The 25,283-nt window shown below is 41.4% G+C and overlaps 1 protein-coding gene, 1 long non-coding RNA gene and 1 other non-coding gene across 5 annotated transcripts in view; all 3 read left to right on the top strand.

Annotated features, from left to right (window-relative positions):
• Positions 1 to 7,545: 7,545 nt before the first annotated feature.
• trnag-ccc (transfer RNA glycine (anticodon CCC)) lies at positions 7,546 to 7,616 on the top strand. Its single transcript has one exon. It is a non-coding gene; the product is annotated as a tRNA-Gly (tRNA).
• Positions 7,617 to 7,951: 335 nt separating this feature from the next.
• Positions 7,952 to 14,268, top strand: fbxw10 (F-box and WD repeat domain containing 10). Its single transcript, XM_086064665.1, has 12 exons — positions 7,952 to 8,470; positions 8,822 to 8,989; positions 9,310 to 9,440; positions 9,502 to 9,603; positions 10,621 to 10,727; positions 10,945 to 11,148; positions 11,219 to 11,340; positions 11,877 to 12,031; positions 12,105 to 12,247; positions 12,312 to 12,473; positions 12,544 to 12,713; positions 12,829 to 14,268. The coding sequence occupies exons 1-12, from the start codon at positions 7,987 to 7,989 to the stop codon at positions 13,056 to 13,058; spliced, it is 2,178 nt and encodes a 725-aa protein (XP_085920791.1). The 5' UTR covers positions 7,952 to 7,986; the 3' UTR covers positions 13,059 to 14,268.
• Positions 14,269 to 16,347: 2,079 nt separating this feature from the next.
• Positions 16,348 to 25,283, top strand: part of LOC147156938 (uncharacterized) — a 58,003-nt gene continuing 49,067 nt past the window's right edge. The window contains exons 1-5 of one of the 3 annotated variants that reach the window (XR_015091815.1): positions 16,348 to 16,753; positions 17,491 to 17,545; positions 17,674 to 17,715; positions 17,859 to 17,902; positions 18,008 to 18,123. This is a non-coding gene — a long non-coding RNA (uncharacterized LOC147156938). Of the gene's footprint in view, positions 16,754 to 17,434; positions 17,546 to 17,673; positions 17,716 to 17,858; positions 17,903 to 18,007; positions 18,391 to 25,283 lie in introns of those variants that run through there. The other 2 variants (XR_015091814.1, XR_015091816.1) reach the window with 2 other exon arrangements.

Genomic DNA, 25,283 nt, shown 5'->3' with positions numbered 1-25,283 from the left:
CAACACTGCTGCTTCAACATCGCGTGCTCCGCCGACCATCCGTCAGCCCGGACGCTGAAGGTCAAAGATGATGGCATTAAATGAGGTGTTGGATCAAAGTGACACGCGGGGGGTGCAGCCATGGTTTGCAGGTGGAATGGTAAAGACGCAGGCCTCCATTTTGTTAACAGAATGCAACACCAATGTGGTTGACTTGTTTGGTCGGGGTTGAGAGCAGATTTACCAAATCCAAATTTAAAAAAAAGAATCATATTGCGGCATCTTAGCCACAACAGAATTCAAGGTTTCATTTCTTGTTTTTGTGTCTTTCATCAAAACGCAATATCTGCAGGTGTGCACCACATTGACCACTGGAGACCAAGGAGCACATTCAGCTAAAAGGCAGGTGGAGTAGGATTCTTGTCAGCCGTGTGGCAATACACAAGGTAAACTAAATTTCAATTTTTGTACTTAATTGAAACGTATGCCATGTTCAATAAACCTGAAATCTAACCATAAACCCTCACTCCTACCCGAAACTCTCACCCTAACCGAACTCTAGCTGTTTAATGCAAATTCCTAAACCCAAACCATACCATGTAAATGTTACCAAGCTCTATCTCCAAAACCAGAACGTAACCTTACAAAGCAAACCCTAAACCATAGGTGTCAAACTCTGGCCCTGAAGGGCCTAAGTCCTGCAGGTTTTTGATGTTCCCGTTCTCCAAACACAGCTGATATATAATCAGCTTATCAGCAAGCCTGATAACGATCCTGCTGATTGGAATCAGCTTGTGTTAGAAGAGGGGAAACTTCCACAACCTGCAGGACTGCAGCCTTGGAGGACCGGAGTTTGACACCTATGCCCTAAACTATCCTAACACCCCAACCATAACCTTCCAATGGAACCAATCTCTTGGACCTCACCCCATTATAACCCCAACCCTTACACAATGACAATCCTGAACATGGGCATACTGCGGAGGCTTGTCCAATACAATAAAGCTCCAACGTGATTCAGCACAGAAAGAATTATATATGATAATAGGAAAACTAATATTAGTTATCACTTTGACCTCTCAGAAGCCCATCAAAGATACTTTGAAATTCTTTTTTTAAGCCCTCACATGAACTAAATATAAACCAAGGACTTTTTTGAAGCACTTCATAGCGACTTGAGTGTTTGAAGGATGATTTTTAAAAACGACTCGCGGTGTTGAAAACCTCTCTGATTCATTGCAGCCATTACAACGTTTTATGAATATTACCAAAAAAAATAAATAACATCCCGCTGTACGTCAAGTAATCTCCTTCTTCTGTCGCAGACGACAGGCAAAAAGCAGCACATATGAATCACGGCTGTCATTTGCGGTTATTACCGCCGGCCGCAGTGATGGACGACGCGAGCGGAGCGACGGCGAAGGAAGCGGCCCCCAGGGCGGGAAAAGATTGGGCCCCGTAATGACGCTAATGATGATTACGCTACAGATAATACCTGGGGCTTTAGCGAAAGGAGTTGCCCCAACTCGCAACACACCCAACATTTTTAATAATTGGTACTCGTCATTTGTAGGAGTAGTTTTGAACATAAGCCGACATGAAAATTTGGTTGAGGTTAAAAACATTAATAACATCGCATCAGTCCAATAGAACTCAACCTTTGCTATTTTATTTACTCCCTCCAATCATTACATGCGACCAGATTGATTTAGGCCAGCAAAACAGACATGGTCAATACCTGATGAATATGACACGCACACCTACACACACACACACACACACACACACACACACACACACACACACACACACACACACACACACACACACACACACACACACACACACACACACACGCCCAGCGAGCCAACGCAAAGGACAAAAGGGAGGAGAGATAAACAAGGTGTCACATTTCAGGCTAAGTGCTGTGTGACATGAATCAAAAATCACACTCGTCCTAATTCACACAGGTGTCTTGCACTTTTTCTTTATCGATTGTTGTGATGGCTGTTAGTTAGCTCGCTGGATGAATACAAATTATAGAGGCCCGATTATCGAGCCTCTGTTTTCATTTATTTTTAGTCCCATTGGAACCATTTTCCTCACAAATGGTACATTCCTGTAGTCTTACATTACAAACGAGAACGTGCTGTAGCCGACTAGCTTGTGACAGGTAGACCAAAAAACAACAACCAAATACAGTGGTTTAAGAGGATATTGTTGCCTTTCAAGTTAGCAACCTTTATGTCCTAGAGTCTCAAATGATATGTTGCCATATTTGAATCAGAAAGTCACCTGCTAACTAACAGACACAAGAGAAAACAAACATAATCACGCCAGGCTGCGATAGCTAGCTAGATTGCTAGCAAACAAAAATTATGTTTCTTTCATGGAAATTTTGTAATAATTGAGCGCCATAAAGCCACAGTGGCTAACAAGCTTTTAGTCGTGAGCGTATTCAATCCCCTCCATCATATTATGAGATTATATAAACACTATACAGGTAGCTTTAGCGATAAGCAAAATATTTTACAAGCTATACAATAGCCTACAGTATGTTATGATACACATCAGTATAATAAAAAGGAACTATATTCTCTCCAAATTTCGTGACTTTATGTGATAAATACATCAAGATACTGTATTTAAAAAGAAAAAAACATGTATATATACAATACACGAGGAACATGTACACACAATGGAATCATAACACACACAAACATGCACGCACGGACGCATACATTTGAATGAATGAAGCCCATGCTACCAGTTAGCGTACCATCAATCACCAATGACACATTATTAACCATAATAGTTCTGGAGGGAATATCTAGATTGCCTCACCGTACACACACACACACACACAGAAATAATACACACAACTATCAGTTATTCCTTCAGGCTAATTGAATTTGGCGTAGCCTAATGCCACCGTTTGTTTTGTCAGCGTGGTTGCTTTTTTTCCCCACTTAAATAACATGTCAGGTGAGTTTGTTTTTCCTGCACCCTACTGTTTTATTTCACCCAGGAACAAGAATCTTTCACACAAATTGGTGCCCAAGAAGACTCAAACTCACTGACAGACGTGAGCCATCGAGCCAAGAAGTCAAACAAAAAACGATGTGTCTGAGACAGCCTGATTGGTTAATGCTTTTTTTCTTTTTAATGCTAATTTAGGCCTTAGTGCTATGAGGGTCTTTGGACTGGGAAAGCACATGTGACCCATAGGGAAGCACTCCAGACAGTGAGATGACTGACAGCTCTGCAGAGAGAAATATGCTAATAAATTGAACTTTTTCTTGGACTGAGGTTCACGCTTACTCTCCAACAAATTGGCCAATTAGTGCTGAACGTCTTTAGGTCCCGCCTTCTTGTCAATCATTACATGTGGTACCAAGTAGTGTCGCGTTGTTGAGGATTCAAGCGACACGTCGTTGAGCAACTTTATCGCATTTATTATTTTTTTCTGCGTCTTTCACAAAACAACAAGCTGGTGCACGGCCATCTTCGCACTTCCGGTTAGTCCTTTCAAAACAAAACACAACGTACTTAAACTGATTACTGTACACCAAAATGTGTTGATGGGTGGTAATATCAATCACGTCATGTCAATTACATTTCCTGGTGTTCTATTACATTTAAATGGCATTTGGTTGGTGGCATTATCTTACTCTTCATTTATTTATTTATTATTTTTCTTCGTCTTTCACAAAACAACAAGCTAGTGCATGGTCAACTTTGCACTTCCGGTTAGGCCTTTCAAAACAAAACGCCACGTACCTATACAGTACACCACAAATTGTTGATGGGTGGTTATATCAATCACGTCATGTCAATTACATTTTCTGGTGTTCTATTACATTTAGATAGTATTTGGTGGGTGGCATTATCTACTCTTCAATGGTTAATTTTTGTCAGTAGTCACTTATTGGTTAGTCTACATACCAATAATTACTAGGGGGTTACATAATTGACTCTTTATTGATTAGTCTATTTTAATCATTAAACATACATTGAAATATGTTTCAAGTTGTCTCGTAGTCCAGCCAGTGTGTTTCGTTCCACTGGTGAATTTTGCGGAGCACTCAAGAGGAGAGCAACTTTTCCCTGCCTCCTACAGATGGACGGATATGGAGGCTGACAGCCGAATGTCTTGAGGGTCCAAATTATTCCACCTTTTCTGTCAGCCTCTCATCACATATTCCGTTGGAAAAAAAAAAAAGCAGAAAATGGTCATGTTTCATGAAGACAATCCTCTAACAGGTCCGCTTGTTGCTCCTCCCTCGCGTCTCTTCTGGAGATCATTTCCCTTTGTTTCAATTCAAACTATCCACGCTGCTGTTTATTAATTCATTAGGCAAAGCTGGAATCCTCTATCCCTCTGTTTTTTAGGACGTGTGTGAGTTCAAAGGTGATTAAAGACATTTCATCAAAAATTCCCCCACATGATGGCGTGAAGGGCCACATGAGGAGGGGAAATCTCCATAATGAGAGGAAATAGTCCTTTCACGCTTCCCGAGCGAGACAGCTGTGAGCGGCCCTCCCCCCGACAGACCGTCCATCAGTCTGTCGGGACCAGTGACGGGCCGGGAGACACCGACTGACACGTCGGGGGAAGAACTTGTTGATGCATCAGGACTGGGAATTTGTCTTGTGAACAGTCCCACCTTGGGCAGATATTAAGAATCTAATCTGGACTCATGTATTCCATACAGTGACCTAAATAGTTTTTTGGTCCCGTGTCGTTGGAGTGGAACGGTACCTAAAGCGCAACGCAGCCTGTTGATTGGCGGACAAAGACAAAAACCCATTACGCTGAAAACCGTCCATTTTGATCCAGATGCATGGTTGATTTTGAGCACTAACTGGCCAATTAGCTCGACAGCAAAAGCATACCTGGGACCACAAAAGAGTTCATTTACATATTCCTTGCTGCGGAACTGTCAGTCATCCCAAAGTTGGGCAAAGTGCATTCCCTGTGGGTCGCCAGGCCTGAATTAACATTAAAAAAGTACACTTTGCTCGTGCCTGGTTCAAACTAATCTGATGATGGATCGATGTTATGAAACTAAGCGTACTTGATAAAACAACACAAAACCCAGGTTTAGCTCACCATGCTAGCTAGCATCATTGTCGCTATTCATCCTCTGCCTGATTCAAACCAATCTGATGATGGATCGATTGCTGTTATCTGTTTCGTCTATTACTTCATACTTCACAGTGATTGGTCGATGTTATGAAACATACTGAGGGTGGGAGACAACTACTACTACTAATAATAATAATAATAACTAAGCGTACTTGATAAAACAACACAAAACCAAGGTTTAGCTCACCATGCTAACTAGCATCATCCTCGCTATTCATCTGGATGAAATAAAACTCCAAAATGTGTCCAGTAGCTAAGTAAGAAGAACTCTCATTGGTCCTCTTGCCATCTGTATATTCCTATTCCCTCCTCTAATTGGCCTCTTGGCGCTTCCTCCCGTAGTGATAATCTCCCATCAACCATCTGTTGTGCCTTCCTTCCCAATGCATGGTTCTAGTTGGCGCTCAACCAATAGCAATAATTAACTAATCTTCTACCTTTCAGCAAATGGAGCAAAAAGTAAAAGTTGCCAGAAAGATAAATAAGAAAGTAAAGTATAGATATGTGAAAATTCTACTGAAGTCGGCCTCAAAATATCTGTTACACTGCAAGCATGCATGTGGTCAGTGTTATTGTAAAACACAATATAAATACTTTATATACTGTAATAGTACGGCTTTGATATCAAATCTGCTCACGTTGAAAGATGACACACCATCACCATGGCCACCGTTCACTGTCATATTCGAACGTACTGTACACACAAAGCAAGTGACTGTTTATTGTTGAGCGCAGCTCACTCGGGGGGAGGGGGGGGGGCTAAAAATAAGCGGCACCGCAGAAGTAATTATAATTTCCAAGAAAAGATTATGCAATTATGTCACGAACAACACAAGGATTAAAGTTCAAATTACTCATTTGCAAAGACAATGTAACAATAACAAAAAAGGGTATATAATAATGAAGAATTTCACCGTGAATTATTGATAGGACTTATATTACAAGTCATGTATTCACACTTTTGTCGTTGTTAAAAGCAGGTGATTAAACGCTTCTGTATGTGGCAACAACAAAAAAAATTCTGACTTTTAAGCAATTCATGTCCTGTAAAACATGATTTTTTTTTAAATTATTTAATGCATTTTTTTTTGCACTTACAACAAAGCAAACTTTGCGTAATTTATGCTAAAACACACCCTTAATTGAGCTTGAGTGCTTCCATTGAGCTATTTAAGCAGCATCACCTCTCAAAAGGCACAGCGTGTTTTTTTTAGCAAATTAGAACTCAAATAACATCTGCGCGTCGATTCAAAAAATGCACCACTTGACTTTTTGTGCTGCGACATCCATTAACCCTTAAAAAGTGTGACCTTTTGGAAGCGACTGGCCTCTGAACTGAGGACAATTGAGCTAGTCAACCCCTAAATAACTTCACCGCCTCATCTCGATCACATTAAATTTTGAAGCGGCTCCCCAAGTAATAAAGTTAGGATTGATTGCACAGGAGGCCTGCAGCTGCGTAGAAGCAATAATGCATCTATCCAAAAGGTGAGAGGCAGGGTCGACCCTAGACTGGTTGCTAGCCAACTGCAAGGCACTAATAGACAAACAATCATTCACACTTACATTCACATGTATGGAAAATGTAGTCTTCAATGCACGTTTTTGCAAAGTGGGAACAAGTTCCAGTTTGATTGATTCTACCTTTGTGGACCAAAAGCAAATAATAAGAACAATTAAGGAGTTAAGTAGGAAAAGTGAGGATTTTAATATTTCATACAACAATAACCCCACCTAGTGGTTGTTACGCAACAATTCAAACTAAGAAAACGTTTTGTTTAGTGCGGCAGCGCCATTTACAAACTAAAGGCTGTGGTTTATTTTATTTTACTTTTTAGCCATGTTACGCTGACATTGTATTATTTATAGCTTTTTATCTTTCCCCAATGTTGGTTAAAGAAAAAAGAAACGAAGACAGAACGGATATACCGGACCAAGATGGCGTATTGAAACTGCGTCACCCGGAAGTCGGAAGCACAGAGATGTCTGGAATAAAAACAGATGCGTTGTAAACGAGGGTTATGTTTGATAAATGTATCATTTTAATTATTGTAAGTGGAAATAATGAATCGTATGAAGCACAGAAGACCAAGGGAGTAATAAAATATGTAGCAGACTTTATATATATATATATATATATATATATATATATATATATATATATATATATATATATATATATATACATACATATATATACATATATAAATATATATATATATATAATGTATATATATATATATATATATATATATATATATATATATATATATATATATATATATAATGTATATATATATATAATGTATATATATATATATATATATATATATAATGTATATATATATATATATATATAATGTATATATGTATATACACATATATATATATACACTTTCTTTCCTTCAATAGTCGTAGCGCCGCTGGTGTAGTGGTATCATGCAAGATTCCCATTCTTGCGACCCGGGTTCGATTCCCGGGCGGCGCACTCATTTTCTTTCTTGTATTATAATTATCATTATATTTCTTAACACATAAATTTGACATGTTTAAACGCCTCTGTAACATGATAGGATGTTGATACCTACACAAAATGAAAACAATACCGTAGTCGTCGTCACCTTTGAAGTGTGTGCGTGCTCTGTGTGGCGACTACGTGTACGAATTCAATCATCAAGACGCCATGAACACACATACCGAACGTAACTGTAAAAGAGTTACACTTCGATTTGACATGAAGTCATTTAAAATGCATTCTGAACATGCGCCACCCACTGTGAATGAATCAGTGTTGTGCAACTCGTAACGGGCATCGCCTGGTAACCAAGCACGCTTGCAGCCCAAACAAGCCAGTCCAAATGTCCGACTCTCAGCGTTCGCCGGCTCGCCAGCCGGTGTGTAAGAACGCGGACGGGCCGTGTGGCATGTGCCCGACCTGCCTCTTTTCCGACCCCAGACCGAGCCAGCCCTCGCCTGCGCCGCTGAACCTGTGGAAGATTTCGGACGAGTCCCGCCGGAGTTTCGTTGTGGGAATGCTGGTGAGGTGCAGGAGCGTTCCGGTGCTGGAGAACATCCAGAGCTCGCTCCGCCTCACATCGTGGAACTTGCTCAGCTACGCGCCGTCCAAGGGCAAGACTTTGCCGGAGCTTTATGCGCGTCTCGACCGCAAAACACGGCCGTCGCTCCTGATCCGGGAGATCTGGGAATGGTTCGACTGCAGCCCGGAATGGGTCCAGACGCGCTACCTTTGCCTGTTGCTGCTACGGTGCGACCTGGAGCTGCTGAGTATGGCCAAGAATCTCATCGGTGTGGCGGTGACCAGGCTGCAGCGGCAGCTGGACGGTAAGATTGTCAAAATATGACCTGCCTTCATTTGATTAGTTACAGGACCATGCAGGACCCCGGAGAGTTTTCCGAAGTTTATGTCGAGCAAGACAGAGAAGAACTTGCATATTAGTGACAACATTTTTTGGACCTTGTTGAAGTTTCAAGTAGTGCAAGCCCACACATGGCCAAATTTGAATGCTGACATAATTGAGTTTTGACAAGAAAGGGGAGACATTGTATTGAGCAGATGCATAGCATGCAGCCTTACCATTAAATGGACCAGGTAGTATAAAATAAGTTGGAGCCACATGCTGCTTCACAGAAGACATTCTTATCCAATCATTTTTTATCTGACGTGTTTTGCAGTGAACATTTGCACAAGTAAAAAAACCAGCCAAGCCAGCAAGGATGATTCAACGGAGGGTGTGATTCCTCCTGTGCTCCCTCCGGGATCCTCCAGGTCTTTGTTAGCACTCAGCAGACCCCGAGACTTCATAGGCGGCCTTCCCGCCGACCTCTCCAAGAGGATTTTGGGTACGTCCACATCCACACAAAGCACACGTTACAAGTTTGGATTTGCTAGTCTGACAATGATAATTTATTTACTACAAATATATATTTTATACATCTACCACGTTCAACGTAGTTCACAAAGTCTTGTTTATTTGGACACTTGTTGCGTCACTTGTCGCTAGGCAGAGTTCACAGCGCACAAATCAAATCCGAGCTGCCCCATCATCATCATCATCAGCTCACCTGTGACCTTAAATTAACCACAGCTGTGAATGTGTATGTGAAAAAACAAAAAAACAAAATCAGTTTGGATTATTTGTTGATGTCATGTGTGGAGTCAGGGCTGCTCGACGAGGCGACGCTGAAGCGCTGCATGAAGGTATGCAAGCAGTGGAAGAACCTGGCGGGAGAGACCATGGAGGAGATGCGATTCAGGAAGCTCTACCAGGAGCAGGTGGACGCCATGATGAAGGTGGGTAAAATGGCAGATATTTATGGTCGTTGGTGTTCTGACACGGGGTTTGTTTTTTTAGCGCTACAAAGGCGTTCACATGGTCAGCCCTTCCTATGCGAGGATGGTGGACGTCGAGGTGCCGGCCGAGGACCACAAAAGCGGGGAAGTGAAGTCGACACATGTAAGGCTTAAACGCAATAGATTAATATTGATGTGTGTGCGCTATGCACAGACGTGGTGTTTATGTTATTTAGCTCACAAGTTAGCATGCTTGTGCAAAAAGTAATATTTTTTTGGGGTATGTTTAGTAGTTAGCATGATTACCCAAAAACTATACTTGTTAATATCATTATTGAACTACTTAATAGGATCATGATTTAGCTACTGAGCATAATCAGACAAAAACTTAGCTTAGTTAGTTAATTTGCTGTTGTCATGCAAATCAATTCGACTTAATTTGTTAGTACGTCTTTAGCTGCGTGCGTGATTCTTAAAAAAACAACAACTGCATCTTGGTTTTATGTTTGTTAGCTAGTTAAGTTGTTCGATTGAAAAAAATATACATTTAATCGAGCTTTTATTAGGCAGTTGCCGATGTGTGGGCGAATACAATTTTTGGTAATCAATTAATCGACTAATTGATTAAAAAAATATACATAATAAATAACAATAATTTATGTTTGGTTTCTTAACGCTAACAACATTAAAGATATGAATTTGATGGTTTACAATACTTTGCCCTTTATCATTTGTTTACAACAGAGAGAAAAATGGTCAAAATCAGCCTCTTTTTTGGGACGGGAGCAAAAAAATTGACAATTGGCATAAAAAAAAGGGCCAACTTTTGCCGATTTTAAAAGCGCTACTATCACCTAATTATATCGGCTGGCTGATTAATCGGTTGGGCCCTACTAGTTAGCATATATAAGCCTAGGCTAAGTTTGGTTAGCATAATCATACGAAGACTCCACTTAGTTTATTAATTAGCTAGTTAGCATGATTACGCCAAAACTATGCGTAGATATTTTTTATGTTAGCTAGCTAGCATGATTATATCAAAACTAAGCTTAGTTGGTTTGCTATCATTATACAAAACTACATTACACCTGTTAGTATTTAGTTAATTAGGTGATGATTGAATGCTCGTAGTAGAAATCCAAACAAGTCTTATGATATGAATGTGGTTGTGTTTTTGTAGATGTGGCCCTTTGAAGCGGCCTACAGCGACATTAAAACCAAGACAGTGCGGATGGAGGAGCGCAACATTTACTGCGGCGCGTATTTCACTTCTGTGCTGGTTGACGAGTGAGCATATTCTTACATTCGAGATGGGCAAATGTGGTTTTTTCACAGATCATTGGAAGATATAGTAAAAAAATTTTTTGAAATATATATAAAATGAGTACAACAAATATCACAATGGCTGGATCAAAGAACGGAGTGAGTTCTCGTGTTGTGGTCCACGGACCAGGATTCATTTTGACCACCTCACCATGTCACGGTGGTACATTAACTTTTTCAGCGAAGACCCCCATCGCGTGGTAGACTACAAGGGCGGCCCCCTGCTGAGCACAGCGTCCAAGGACCGCGCCGTGCGTCTACTGTACGTGGGGACGGCGAGCAAGCAGGTGGGGCTGATGAAAGGCCACGTGGGCGGCATCCGCGTTGTCCTGCTCTGCCCCGAACGCCACCTGGTCATCACGGCCAGCTGCGACACCAGCATCAGGTGGGCTAGAGTTCGTAAGCTTCCTTTTGGTCATTTTGAGTCCGATGTCATCCACCATTTTGTGTTGTAGGTGTTGGAGTGTGAGGACGGACCAGTGCGTGTTGGTGCTATACGGTCACTCCAGCATGATCAACTGCCTTGACATCCACGCCGATAGGCTCGTGTCAGGTGCCAAAGACTGCACTGCCAAAGGTAAATTGTCTCAATGACTAATTAGCATAGCATAGCATAGCATAGCATAGCATAGCATAGCATACATTAAAGAATTTAGTAATTAGACTGACCGGTGTTTGCACACCAAAGTCACCCAACCTTGGCACACTGGTAGCACGTCTCCCAGGTTAGCCTAGCGCTAGCTAGATGGGACGGCTAGGGTACAGCGAGGAATCCTGGCGGTTAAAGTGAGTTATTTTAAACTAAAAAGGAAAACATTTCCATACGTTGACGCAGCTGTGTCGGCAGAGGTGGCAAATCCAGGTCCACAAAGTAAAAACCCTGCCACAGTTTGGCTTTAGCCCCTAGCTAGCTCCTTGGGTGCTCGTTTACCTGCTAGTTAGCTAGCACAGGGGGCTGAAGCCAAACTGTGGCAGGGTTTTTACTTTATGGACCTGGATTTGCTACCAGAATGTTTCATTTTCATATCTCGGGGTGTGTGTCTGGGCATTTGGGTTGTGTTTGGACAAAGAAATCTCTGTGTCCAATCCTTGTTCTCATGCTCACTCCGCCAGTGTGGAGTCTGCAGACAGAAAAGCACCTGGAAGACTTTAACTTCAAGCACCGCAGTTCTGTGCGCTGCGTGAAGATAAACGCCACCGCCGTTTTCAGCAGCTGTGACCGAGGAGTCGTCAAGCTGTGGGACGCCGAGAATGCTTCGCTGCTCAGGGTGAGAGTCTCGGGTCGCCACTTGCCGACCACCCCTCTCTCAGGCGTCCGTGCTAATTTGCGCCGGGCGCTAGGTCATCGACGCCCACAACAGCGCGGTCCGATGCATGTTCGTAGACGATTGGCACCTTCTGTCCGCCGACACCAACGGTCAGGTGATGGCCTGGAGCAGCAGATGTGAAACCAAAGGATGCCTCATGACCGTCAGTCATCCAAAGTAAGCACCCCCCCCCCAAAGTCAATTAATCATTTAGGATACATGCAAATGGCAATTTCTACAGGGAGGTCAAGTCTCTGACACTGGCTTACCTTCGAGTGATCACGGGCTGCGTGGACGGAAAGATCCGCATCTTCAACTTCCTGACGGGAGACTGCCTAAGGACCATCCTGGTGGAGGCCGAGACCACCGGTCGGATGCTGTCACTGCACTTCTGCGAGAACAAGTCGGCCTCATTCGCTGTACTGTATACACACATATTATTTTGAAAGTCTCATCTGCTTCCTCCTCTCCAGCATTTTGGTCAACGGCACTTCCTGTGTGAAGCTCTACCAGTTTGCGAAAGTCTTCTGGGATTACGACGAGCCGGCGGATGAGGCACGTTCCGGTTTGGCCGCTTCAACACCACCAAAACCGGACCCTCCCGCTACCTCTGCCAGGGAAAATCATGTGACTACAGAACAAGGTGAGTGACTATTCAAGTAAAAAAAAATTACTTTCTGTGATTTTGAGTAACGGTCACATTTTTTGTCTTCTATGTATAATCTTCTAATTTTGAGTTCCCCCCCCCCCCCCCCCAGTTGCACAGCACTGGAGAAACCTCCTTCAACCTTTGACGGCCGACGCCGACCAGCCAACGTGGCACGCAGACCAGCGTAGCAGCCACCGCTCGGAGGACAACCCGCTACACTGCCACCGCCGCCGGCCCATGACTTCTGTCCGCAACCCTCAGCGGCCTGTCAGTGAAAGGGTGACAAACAGAGTTCCCCATGTGCTTAAAGATCGTACAAGTAGCAGGAATACGATGTGATCACTTGTTGTGTAGTTTAAAGCAGATATATTAGCTATAGATAATGTTTGTTTTGTTTTTCTAAATATGTTTGTATACAAATAGTTTGATCTCTGGATTGTCTGTCAACCTACCAAGTATGGAATTATACAACTGAGTAAGTTTGTAGTTATCTGACGATTTCTAAAAATGTTTCTGTTAGCATGTTGTTATGAAACATCGAGGCTAATTAACTTAATAATCACACCCATAGCAAGTTTTGAGCAAATGACTTGGCAGTTTGGCTGCCCAATGTTACAGCGTGACCTCTACAGAGCCGCCAAAGCATTGTTAAATCAAAGCCAAACGGAAAGTTTAGCTGTAGTGTTAGCGCAGATTAGCATCAGCTAAATGTGCTACCGGCATTAGCTGCTGATAATACGTAATGCCATAATTATCTTCCAAAAAGTCTTCGACGTCCGAATAAGTTGTATTTGTCTTTGTATTTGAATCACTATCGTAGGGTTAGCACAGATTAGCATTAGCTAGCTAGCTAGCTGATAATACGTAATGGCATAATCATTCTACCACGTTGTTGACATTAGAATGAGGAGTATCTGTCTTTATTTGTATTCGAATCTCAGTTGTTGAATTGGCAACCTTTCTGGCGTACACAGATTATTAGTTAGTTAACAATTAACTTCTGAAGTATGGCACATGCTATTTTTGATTTGTTCTGTTGAGTTATTAGTGAGGCAGGAAAAGAGACGGCCAATAGCCAGCAGGAATAAATCATGTACATAGTTTGGACTGAGAAAAGTAATATCTCATTTTGAGTTCTGATTCCTCAAGAAAAGATGATGCTATTAAGCGCCATTAAAACACAATTCCATATATTCGGATAATTTCACAGCCTAATGGTGCATAATAGCGTCACCATTTCTCAACGGATCATCACAACCCCATCAAAGGACAAAACGTGCAGCCCTATTATCAGTCCAAACATGAGTCATTATTTAAATATTCTATGGTCTTTACCTGGAAGAAAATCAAAGGTCAGTCAATGGATGGAAAATCAATCATGTTTTGGCATTTCCTGAAAATAGCTGGGCCATGAATATTACTGGACTAAACAGATGACTTTATTTGATTCTCAGTATTCATTAGCCCAAGCAATAAGGTACAGTCGTTTCATCACAGTGCCACTAGATGTCAGTATTGTATCATTGAATGCTCGATTGTTGATTCGGATTGTTTTATTCATTAATCATCTCTCCCCATTAAAAAAAATATGCAAATTCATCCTCCATTCATTCGACTCAAGCAAGCATTTGTACTGAAATATCCATTCCTGTTGTCATGTGTAGTTTAGATAGAAAGCGTGGAATTCCAAACCATTTATAATCATTTGTCCCAGCCAGCGAGCACCTGCCGTCTGAACCGGAAAGTTCTCAGTCATTGCTCACAAGTCATTCTTGAAAGTGTCTTTTGAAGATGTCTTCGGCTTCTGGTGGAAGATGAAGTGAACTCATCAGAGGGATGGGGCGACCTCTCACCCTGCGCCATGCTGCCCTCTTGGCCTGCTGCCTCCGGGGCATCATTAGACTTGAGGATCAGGGGTGGAAGCCCCCCCCCCCCCCCGCTACCCCCTTTGCTTTGACAGCATCGGAACAGCTGGGAACAACAAAGAACGAGGTATAAGGGCTCTTGTCCATGGATAATAAGTGCAAAGTCCCAGGAAGAAAAGAAGGCTCTGGTTTTATATATGCATGAGGTAAAAGTTTGACAGAATTGACAGGTAAGGTCTTGAGGGTCATAGGATCAAAAAGGAATCGTCTGCACCCCCCTCTGTGCCCGTCTCCAAAGGCGTCACACATTTGCATCACAGTTCATTTGTCAAATTAATTTCCCCCCCGTTTTTGGTCACGCTATGTCAGTGACCAACACATCTTTGTCAATTCAGCACGCATTTGAAGGTGGCATTCATCAGGGTCAGTGGAGCGCAAAGGTTCTCAGGATAGCGACGCACTTGCAAAAAAATGGGGGGAAAAAAGGCTACATTTGTAGGCTGTGTTTGAGGGCACATAATTGCAGGTTGTATTTGAAGGCTTCATTTCAGGCCACACGTAAAGGCTACGTTTGAAGAACACATCAAAAGGTTGCATTTGTAGGTGGCTTCACATGAATGCTACATTTGAAGGCAGGGAAATAGGAGATTGGATAGTAGTCATATGTAGGCCGCTGCATTTGTGGGACGCATCTGAAGGTATCATTTGTAGGTGGCTTCGTAAAAAGGCTGCCTTTGTAGGTTACATTGGAAGGCAAAAGTTATCACTCATATTTGAAGGAAATGGGATCACGGTGATGCACTTGCAGAAAATGGGGAGTGAAGGCTGCATTTGAAGGCAGAAAGTAAAGGCTACATTTGAAGGCCTCATTTGAAGCCTGCATTTGAAAGTGCCATTTGTAGGCCACATGTGAAAGCTAAATTTAAAGGCAGCATTTGTTGGAGGCTTCATACGAAGGCTGCTTTTGTCCATCACATTTGAAGGCCACGTTTGAGAAAGAGATAGGATCGAAGTCTTGCTTCTTGCTGAAATTGGCAATAGAGGAAATGCTGCATTTGAAAGTCAAAACATTTGAAGGTAGCATTTGTTGGGGGCTTCATACAAGGGCTGCATTTGTTCATCACATTTGAAGGCCACGTTTTGAGAAAGAGATATGATCGTAGTGTTGCTACGTGCTGTAATTGGGAATAGAAAGTAGCATTTGAAAGCTGCATTTGAAGGTCACATCATTTGAAGGCTGCATTTGTCCATCATATCTGAAAGCCACATTTAGGATCATTGTGATGATGCTTGCTGAAATTGGGAATAGAAGGTAGCATTTGAGGGCTGCATTTGTGGGACACAAGCAAATGTTACATTACATTTAAAGGCAAGTAATTGTAGACAGATGAATTTGTCGACCAGTTTTGAGTGCTTCTTTGGAATGCTGCACTTGAAGTCTGTATTTGAAGGCACAATTGGTTGTTGGCTGCAATTGTAGGCAACTTTGGAAAACAGCATTTGTAGGTCACATAGGAAGGTTGAATTTATAGACTGCATTTAAAGGCCACGTTCAGGGACTGTAGCAATGCGTCTAGCAAAAAAAAAAAGGGAAAATAAGATTGCATTTAAAGGCTGCATTTGTAGATGTCACATTTAAAGGCAAAACACTAGTAAAAAAACAAACAAACTTGAAATTGTGGCACGTTACAGTCTTTATTCCACTGCTAGAAGTGCACTTCTTGCATTGTCCACTAGGGGTCCAGCTTTAGCTACAGATTGACCTGTGCAGGTCTGACAGCTTTGACTCGAGTGTGATTGCCGCATTTGCATTTTCGACAGATAAACTGAAACATAACCTTGTAATTAGTCTCAATGTTGTCACTATATGTTTTTTATTCTCCTGTAGGGGGAAAACAAAGAAAGAAATGTGGGCGCTTGTGTAACAACAGGCCTGTGTGAAAGGGTTCATTATGGGGCCGTCTCGGACTCACGTCGCCATTGGCCAACAGCTCCAGACGAACGGCGACCAGTGTTAAGTAGTCATAATTTCACTATTTTCTCACGCGTAAATGCGGAGACGTGAGAGTCAAAGGGCAGCTGCGTAAAACTTCCCCGTGTGGAGGTCATTTGGTACAGCTGGAGTGGTTGGGGGAGGCCGCAGTGGAACAAGAAGGCGATTCATGGAGGGTGAGTGGACTTCCTCAAGCATGGTGACATTTCATCTGCCACCTCTTTGGAATTTTAGCGACAGTGCTAATGCTAATGGGCGATTAAGGCGAGGTCATGCTAGCTCGGAAAAAAAAATTGGCATTATAGTTGTCATTTTGATTTCTCAGCTCAAATTCAACAATTCAAATGTTTGGAAAACTTCTCCCCCAACTCAAAATGCGTTAGCTTAGTTTACTGTAACAAATTAGGGATCACCGATATATATTTTTTTAAATAAATGTTAATCCGTCACAAAGCAATCGACTGACATTTTTATTTAATTGTTTTCGTTTTTGCTTTTGTTCTTTCCCTTCTGGGATGTGCTTTATTCCCCTAATACCAAAAACACTTTAAAAGTTTAAGTTAACATTTTAAAATGTAAAACAATAAAATAAGAGGTTGAACTGCATTGCTCGGCTGGTCCATGTCGCAGCTTTTCTCATGTTTTATTCTCAAGTAGAGTTGTGCAGATAAAGCAAGATGACCTCAGCAAAAACATTTGTGGCTTGGAAGCATTCTGGGTCAAAGGTTAACAACATTTAAAAAAAAATCTCTGCTATCACAATGTACAAATGGGTTCCATGTCTGTAGCATGTTCAATGAGATTGATTCTGTGAATGTCTTCTGAGATATATCATTGGAGAAAAATTTCTACTTTAGTGGGCGGGGCAAGGTTGGTGAATCCCATGTGACAGGAAATGACTTTTCACCTGCAGAGGAGCTTCCACATTGTGATTGTTGGCCACGTTCGAAGATGGCAACCTTTACCAGGTAGGTGACATCATTTGTGTTCATTGTTACTCTGAGTTTTAATGCCAAGTTAATGGGTGAGATGTAAAGCTTCACATGAGTTGATCTAACGTGGCGTCAAAGTTTTAATTTATTTTTATTTTTTACAGTTTTTCATTTTTCAGATGAAAACACCAGAAGAGACACCCAAGGTAAGATTGAGTTATCTTTTATTGTTTTGAAGTGTCACGTTTTGGTTATGTGAGGGGTTGGGTTTTTGTTTGTTTATGTTGTTTTTGTCTGTGGTTGGTGTTTTCTCTAACCACGTCCACCTGTGTGTGTCTTCCCTTCCCAGTGTGTCTCTGACCAATCAGTGCCCTCAGCCACTTGTTTCCCCAGGTGTGTCTCATTAGGTCATAAGCATTAGTGTCTTTTGTCTGTTGTGTTTGTCCAGTCGGTGTGGGTGCATTGTTGATGTTAAGTGTGGTACTTTGTCTGCCACAGCCAAGTCATTGCCACAGCCAAGTCATTGCCACAGCCAAGTCATTGCCACAGCCAAGTCATTGCCACAGCCAAGTCATTGCCACAGCCAAGTCCTCGCCACAGCCAAGCCAAGGCAAGTCACTCCCCGTTAAAGCAAATCGGGTCCTGTCATACTCGTTCCAGTCCAGTCACGTCAAGTCTTGGTTTTTCTGCCCACCTGTTTGACAATAGATCACTCTACGTTTACTTATCACCTCTGTTTGATCACTGAGCCTCCTTGTATTTGAGTCCACATCTCTCCCTCCGCTTCAAATCCGTGACATGAAGTTACTTTTTATGTAATGTAAACTTAAGTGAAGGTTACAAAACAATAAGTTACCTTTGCTGTATTTAAAAGACCTGGAACAGATTAATGAGGCATACTCAATTTTTTAAATTTTTTATTTTATTTTTACTTTTAATTGACTATCCCTATAAGATTATAACATTTACATTGGACTTAATCTCAGACACCTCTAAAAGGATTTAAACTTTTCAGAAAATATGACTTAATTCTTATAAGAGAAAATCTAGCTTTACGCTCACAAAATTGCTTCAATTATCTTGAAAAAAAGTCAACTTTGTTCTCATAAAATTATTATTTTTCTTAAACATTCTCTGACTTTGTTCTGACAAAATTGCTATAAAAAAAGAAGACAGCTTTATTATCATACAATTCAGTTATTTTACTCCAAAAATATGACTTGTTTTCATAGCATTCCGACTTTTGACAATATTCTCCTAAAATTGAAAAGAAAAAAATCTGACTTAATTTTCAAGAAATTTACATCAGATTTTTACTGTATTTCTCAAAAACTTCAAATTAGATGTTAAATTATGACTTCAATCTCCCAAAATACCAATTTTTTTGGACAAAAATCTAATCTTGTAAAATTACTTTTTCTCAAGGAAAGTCAGTCTGGGAAAAAATAAACATTTCTTGTGAGAGTCGTGGGAAAATTGCATTGAGCTGACATGCCGAATGCAGCACACAAGGCCTTCTGACCACAGTCATGTTGACCGTAAACATTGAGCCATCTCGTGCTCACAAACACACAATTGTAGAATAGAACATAGCATAGTATAATAAGACATTATCATCAACTGTTGCACTTTTCTCTAATTTTTCATCATCTGTCTGTCACGTAAATGAAACGACCCAAAATGTTGTTGCGGCCGTCGATTTTATCTACAGCTGTTTAAACATTCCACTTCACCACAACCGCCTCCTTTTAATTATTCCAATGTGTCGCCTAATAAGCCAAATCAGGACAATAATCCATTTCTTGACTACTGGCTTTCCTCAACATTTTAAGGACATGTCTTTATTATTTGTTGATTTTTCCCCAAACTCCAATGCTAAGACACATTTGGGGTCGGAGGTGTTGAACATTCTCGATTAATGACGCAGTGCCGTACATCTGTTTGGCCCAGAGTGACGTGCGATATTTTTGTAAGGTGTCGACTGATTTACATGATGGAGTTCACTGCGGTGAACAATATTTATTAGTGTAATGTAATTTTTGAAAAAGATTCAGCCCTCAAAGCCAGTTTCACAAGCGTGAAATTTTGTAGGCGTGCCTATCATGAGTGAGTCGCAAAAAAGTCTTAAAGGGGAAGACAACCCCCAAAACTCTTCTTGACAATAATATGTTCGATGTAGTCCCAATAGTGTAAATACGATATTCTGCTTATTATGTTAGAGGAATATGAGTTCAGCAGTTTTTATCTACATCAGGAGGCGGCCATCTTGCCACTAGCTGTCAAGTGAAAATAACATCACACTTGCTCAAGTCTCAGGTAACAACCAATCACTGCTCAGTTTCAGAACACAGGTGAGCCGTGATTGGCCATTGCCTGTGCCCTGAGCAACTGTGATGTCATCTTTAGTCGACAGCAAGTGGCAAAATGGCCGCCCCCTGAGATGGATGAAAAAAACGGCTGGATTTTGCTGCTTAACTCTTATTCCACAAATATATTATTAATCACAATGTCATGTTTAGACTAGTGAGGTCACATATTATTGTCAAGAAATGATTACGGTGGACTTCCCCTTTAAGGAGCCTTGTTGAAAAGACGCAGGAAGTCTGCTATTTTGTCTTAAATTAGCCATTTTAGTCGTTTTTAACATTTCCGGGGCTCCTTCAAAGAAAAACATATAAAAAAAAAAATTTCTCCAATTACTATCAAATTTGAATGCTGTAAGATGGGCTTAGCGATGTGAAATTTGGTCGGCATGTCAGTTGAGTAGACCAGGAAAAAAAATAAAAATAAAAATAAAAAAAGTTTCACGGAACTATGCTTGAAAAGACATAGGATGTCAGCCATTTTGGTTTAAAAATGTCATTTGAATAAATGTTTTGTTGACATTTTTTCAAGTTTGTGCTACTAGGCAGATTAGTGATGCTAAATTGCCAATTTTAGTTTTGTCATTTTATGACAAGTTGTTGCTTTGATATTTTCCCCCTCACTTCTCATGATACAATTATGAATTTGTTCTCATGTGATTCTTTTTTTAGTACTTTTTTCCTTGCAAAATAGAGCTCTACCCCAAAATTTGTGACTTTTCCACGGAAAATGTATTTTTCTAGATTAAGGGGAAACACAATCGAACAACTTTTTTTGTTTGTAAAGTACAAATTTTTACTATATTTCAACTATTTGTTGTAAAAAAAAAAAAAAACATTCCATTGTGATAGATTATTTTTTTGCCTTGAAAGACTACAACTTTAGTTTCATAAGATTGCAACTTTTTTCTACAAATTCTTCCCAGTTGTTTATTTCCCCCTAGCAATGATTGATTAAACCTACATTGCGTCTGGAAGAGCTGTTAGAGGTTTAATTTGGTGTTGGGGAACGTGGATCATGTGCAAGTATGGGTACAGAAATGTCCGATATTAAGCAGAAAACATTTATGGTTCTCATTGGAGTAAAAAAAAAGAAAAAGAAAAAGGAAAGGATCGTATGAGATAAAAGATGTAAGTGATACTTGTGCAGCTGCAGTCTTAACGCGTCCGAGCATTTAAAACGGCTCTCTGGTTAGTGCACTGCTTTTCTTCAACAATAAAAGCCCAAAGTAGAAATGACAAGGCTAGAATTGTCCTTCCCAAATGTTGGGTAAAATGAAATTTCAATTGACAAACAAATTCAGATCTTCACAAGTAGATTCGAGGAGCATTTTAGGGAGAGCCCTTTTCCCAAACGCAGGAAATCCGACACCGGTCTGGAAACATCTTTTTTTATTCCCCGAGTGTTTGTGTAGCGAGCGTCCTGACGAGGCCACATCAGACGGCTGCGTCACTGCAGATTGGGAGTTGTGGTTTGCCGCCTTTCAGAGAAGCTTCACATGGTTTGAATTAACTGCCCAAATGCATTAAAAAACGACTCCGACAGGTTGAGAAATCGGCGAGTTGGCCGTCATTACTGCAATGACACGCTAGGGATCACCAACAGTGACTTCGACAGATATCATTTGAAAAGTACAGTCAACTACATGTAATTATGAAATGTATAAAAAATAGTAGTGAATTAATTACATTCACTAAATCGTGTAGATTTATACGTTTACTAGCTCTCAATTGGTCCTTCAAGTGCAACTTTCAAAGTCAGAATTCTCACTTTATTTTCAGAATTCTGAGAATAAAGTGATTAACCCTTTTTTTTTTTCACTTCACTGGCCGTAATCCTCTTCTGTAGTTCACAACCTTACTTTGTTTCAGCTGGCTTTTTTTTTTAAGTGTTAAATAAATAAAGTTAAGTGAGATTCCATTTCAAAAGCTGGAGGATGCTTGGATTCCATTTTACTGTCCATCTCTCCCCTCGTCAAATCCTGTTGAAGGATTGTAATTAACATCTGTTGTCCAATTTTCCAGCCACATAAAAGAGTCATAAAAGGATGCGGTTATCACGCTCAGGAATAGTGCGAAATCAGTGCAGATTGGATGCCGCGATTTGGACATTTTCCCGTCGACAGTGTCTAATGGTTTTGTAGTGATACATTAGTCCGTCACGTCCCCCGGGAGCCCACCCTAGATCCCCTTGCAGATCCCGCACAAAACAAATGGCAATTTTGCAACAGCGGGACACAAAGCTTCATCCTGCCCCGTCCATTAACCCCTATCACAAAGCGCCCACACACTGCAGTCGGTGTCCCGGTGACAGACGGGAAGACAGAGCACGGAGGGAAGGTAGGGGAAGTTTGGGGCGGGGGGGGGAAGCGGTGACAGCCTTTTGGAGGGAAAATGATAAGGAGGCGTGCAGGGGAGAGGAGAGCCGTCGCGGTGAAGAATGAAGCTGCCATCGCGGGTGCCAGAAGTTCTCCGACGGGACATTGCTCATCCCGACCATGCTGTCACAACAACAATGCCAAAAAAATTGGAGGAATTTGAGAAGGAATTAACCCAAAGACAAGAAGGTGCCAAATGAAGGTGAAACCAACAACTTAACAGACAAGAATCTGACGTGACCTGAGATGACACAGCTGGGTGTAATACTGGGGCAGGCCAGACCCTGATTGGTGTCATCTGGCCAGGTCGTGAAAGGTTGAACTGTAGACTTCTTCATGGTCAAAATGTTTAGCTTTGAATCCAAAAAGATACTCTTCACTTCTGCCCCTAAAAAGAAGTCCTTTGGATTGCAGAAGAAACCAAACCAAAGAATAATTCAAGATGCCTTCAAGTATTTACAAAACTAGCAACAGGAAGTCTGGGTGGCTTCGTTAAATCCAGAATGACTGAGTCAGGGATAGGGTTAGCGTTAGGGTTGTTTTTAAGGATAGGGTTGAGATTTTGGATGGGGTCAGGGGGTCACCATGCTGGAAACAAGGTTTTGTTTAGGGAAGTGAAATAAATGGTGCGCCATGTAGGGCGACATGGTAGTCTATCGGTTTGAGAGTCCAAATGCTTTACTCCTCATATCTCCGACATTTCACCCTTCAGGGTGCAAGTCCCCCTGACGCTACGCGGGGGGACGGTGTCTGGGGCCTGGGCAAGCCCGCAAACGCACACTTCCCGGAACGCCCACTTCCAGGGTGCAAGTCCCCCAACGCCACGTGGGGTAAGATTAGTGTTAGGCTTGGGGTTTAGGTGTTAAAGTTAGGGTTAAGGGTTAGGGTGAACCCAACACTCTCAGACTCACTTCTATTTACTAGTATTTTCCCCCTAAGACAGAAAAGAAAGTACGTGCCCAATATGACGATAACCTTAGAATCGACGACTACAGAATGATTTTGACTGAAAGACTTTTAGGGCTCTTAGTGTTTAGCCTCAGGGTCAGACATTCCTCTAATGTAAGAGTCAGTGGTTGTTTGCCATTGTGTCCTAACATTGACCGGCAACCAGTCCGACGTGTACCCCGGTTCTCGCCACAAAGTAAAGCGGTATAGACTCCAGCACACACACGGGACCAGGAAATAATAAGCGGTCGATAGATAGCTGTCCTGATCCTGCGAATGTCTTTTTAGTCCATCGCCCATTCTTGTGGCAGCTCAATATCTTCCAGCTGCTCTGGTGAAGATGCAGTCTTGGGTCACAGACGAATCAAGGGATCATAAGGGTTGAAGAAGTGGAGTGAAATGTCAAGACTCTATTCGAGCAAGCAGATGTCACATCCATGAAGTCTATTTGCTGACAAGTGACGAGTGCTAGCACATGTTCCTCAGTGGTTCCTCGTTGTGAAGTCAAGACTCAAGACAACTGCCGGGAGACATTCTTACAAGGTTTAGTTAGGACATTCAGGTGCACACGTCCTGGTCCTGATCTAACCTGGTCTCTCCAAATGTTTTTAGAACCTCTTCTTTGTTGTCCTTCAGTCCATCTTGTCTAGCAACTAGCAAGACAGTGATTGGATGATATTTTTAACCTGTTTGTCCAAAGGTCCTTGGCATATCGATAAAAACAAAACAAAACAGAAAGACGAGCAGGAAGAAAGATGAGCCGTCATCCTGACACATTTGTGTCAGACGGCGTCCGGCGTGTCGCTGTAATCTATGGGAGCACTTCAGGTCTGTGACGTGAAGGGGCATTCATCACCCCACCCCCACCGCCACTCCCCACTCGGTCGAGTGGCACGGCAGTCCTGGCGGAAGAATGTAAATGCGATGCATCACGATGGATGCGATCCCTCGCTACTAATTCATCATGTCTGCTTTGCATTTTGAACGCACAAACGGTGTCATTGCCAAATGTTTCACGCTGTCAACAGAGCGTAGGATTGAAAATGGGTTAGAACAATAACACTAAGGTTTCCATTGTACTCCACTGTTGAGGACAGATTGAATTGACCAGGAGCAGGTAGACATGACCTTGGTTGAAGGGTTGGACTTTTGTTGTTCTCAAATCTTAATACCTCATCGGTTGTCTTATGTCAGACGGAGTGTCCTTTTGATTCATTTCACGTCTGTTTTTTTGTTTGTTTGTGAGATTATGAAACCTTGAACTAATATTAGCTGTCGTGTCACCTTGGTAGTAAAGTCAATGTGATGCGGTTCACTTGAGTCAGTGTGTTGTTGTCCTCAGAGTTCGTAGTTTATTTGATTGCGGGAAGGCAGGAACACATAAACTCTTTTATACCGCAACGTCACCCAAATTGGCGCTCTGAGGCATCACAGGAGACATTTGTTTACCTGTGACCTTTGAACCAAACTCACTAGTGTGACATTGCCGTGTCTATTGTACCGTTCAGTTACAGTATTTAATGAAGTCAGCACCAGTGTCCGGGACTGTGACAGTTGTGTTCTGGTTACCGGTTAGCATTGTGTAGGGTTAGGGGTCAGGATTGTGGTCCAATTCAATTGTGGTAACTGCTAAAGTGTTACGGCAGGGCTCTGCAACCTGCGGCTCTGGAGCCACATGTGGCTCTTTAATCCCTTTCCTGCAGCTCCCTGTGGATCTCTAAAACAATTAGTACAAATTAATATTTCTTTCTACATTTTAATTTTTTAGATAAAATATTCATTTAATGAATTAATTATTTTGATTTAAAAAATCAATAATGAAATAAATATTCAAAAAATGTTGGTCCAAAAATTTAAGTTGTTAGAAAAAGAGACTAAAGGTTGATGATTTTTTTTTTCAAAATTACCTAAAATGTCCAAAAAGAGGAAAATTTATAAATATAAATTAGCATTTATTAAATAAAACGCAGAAAAGAACTATAAAATGTCAAAACAAAATTTTACCATAAAATGTACATACAATTAAATTTGAAAAAGGCAGAAAAGAAAACGTTTAAGAAGTAAATCTATAATGTCAAAACATGA

The sequence above is a fragment of the Leptonotus elevatus genome, chromosome 20 (genome assembly GCF_054856555.1).
Source record: "Leptonotus elevatus isolate MCC_2025b chromosome 20, RoL_Lele_1.0, whole genome shotgun sequence".
NCBI classification, from domain to species: Eukaryota; Metazoa; Chordata; class Actinopteri; order Syngnathiformes; family Syngnathidae; genus Leptonotus; species Leptonotus elevatus.
This window is presented reverse-complemented; position numbering and strand designations above follow the sequence as displayed.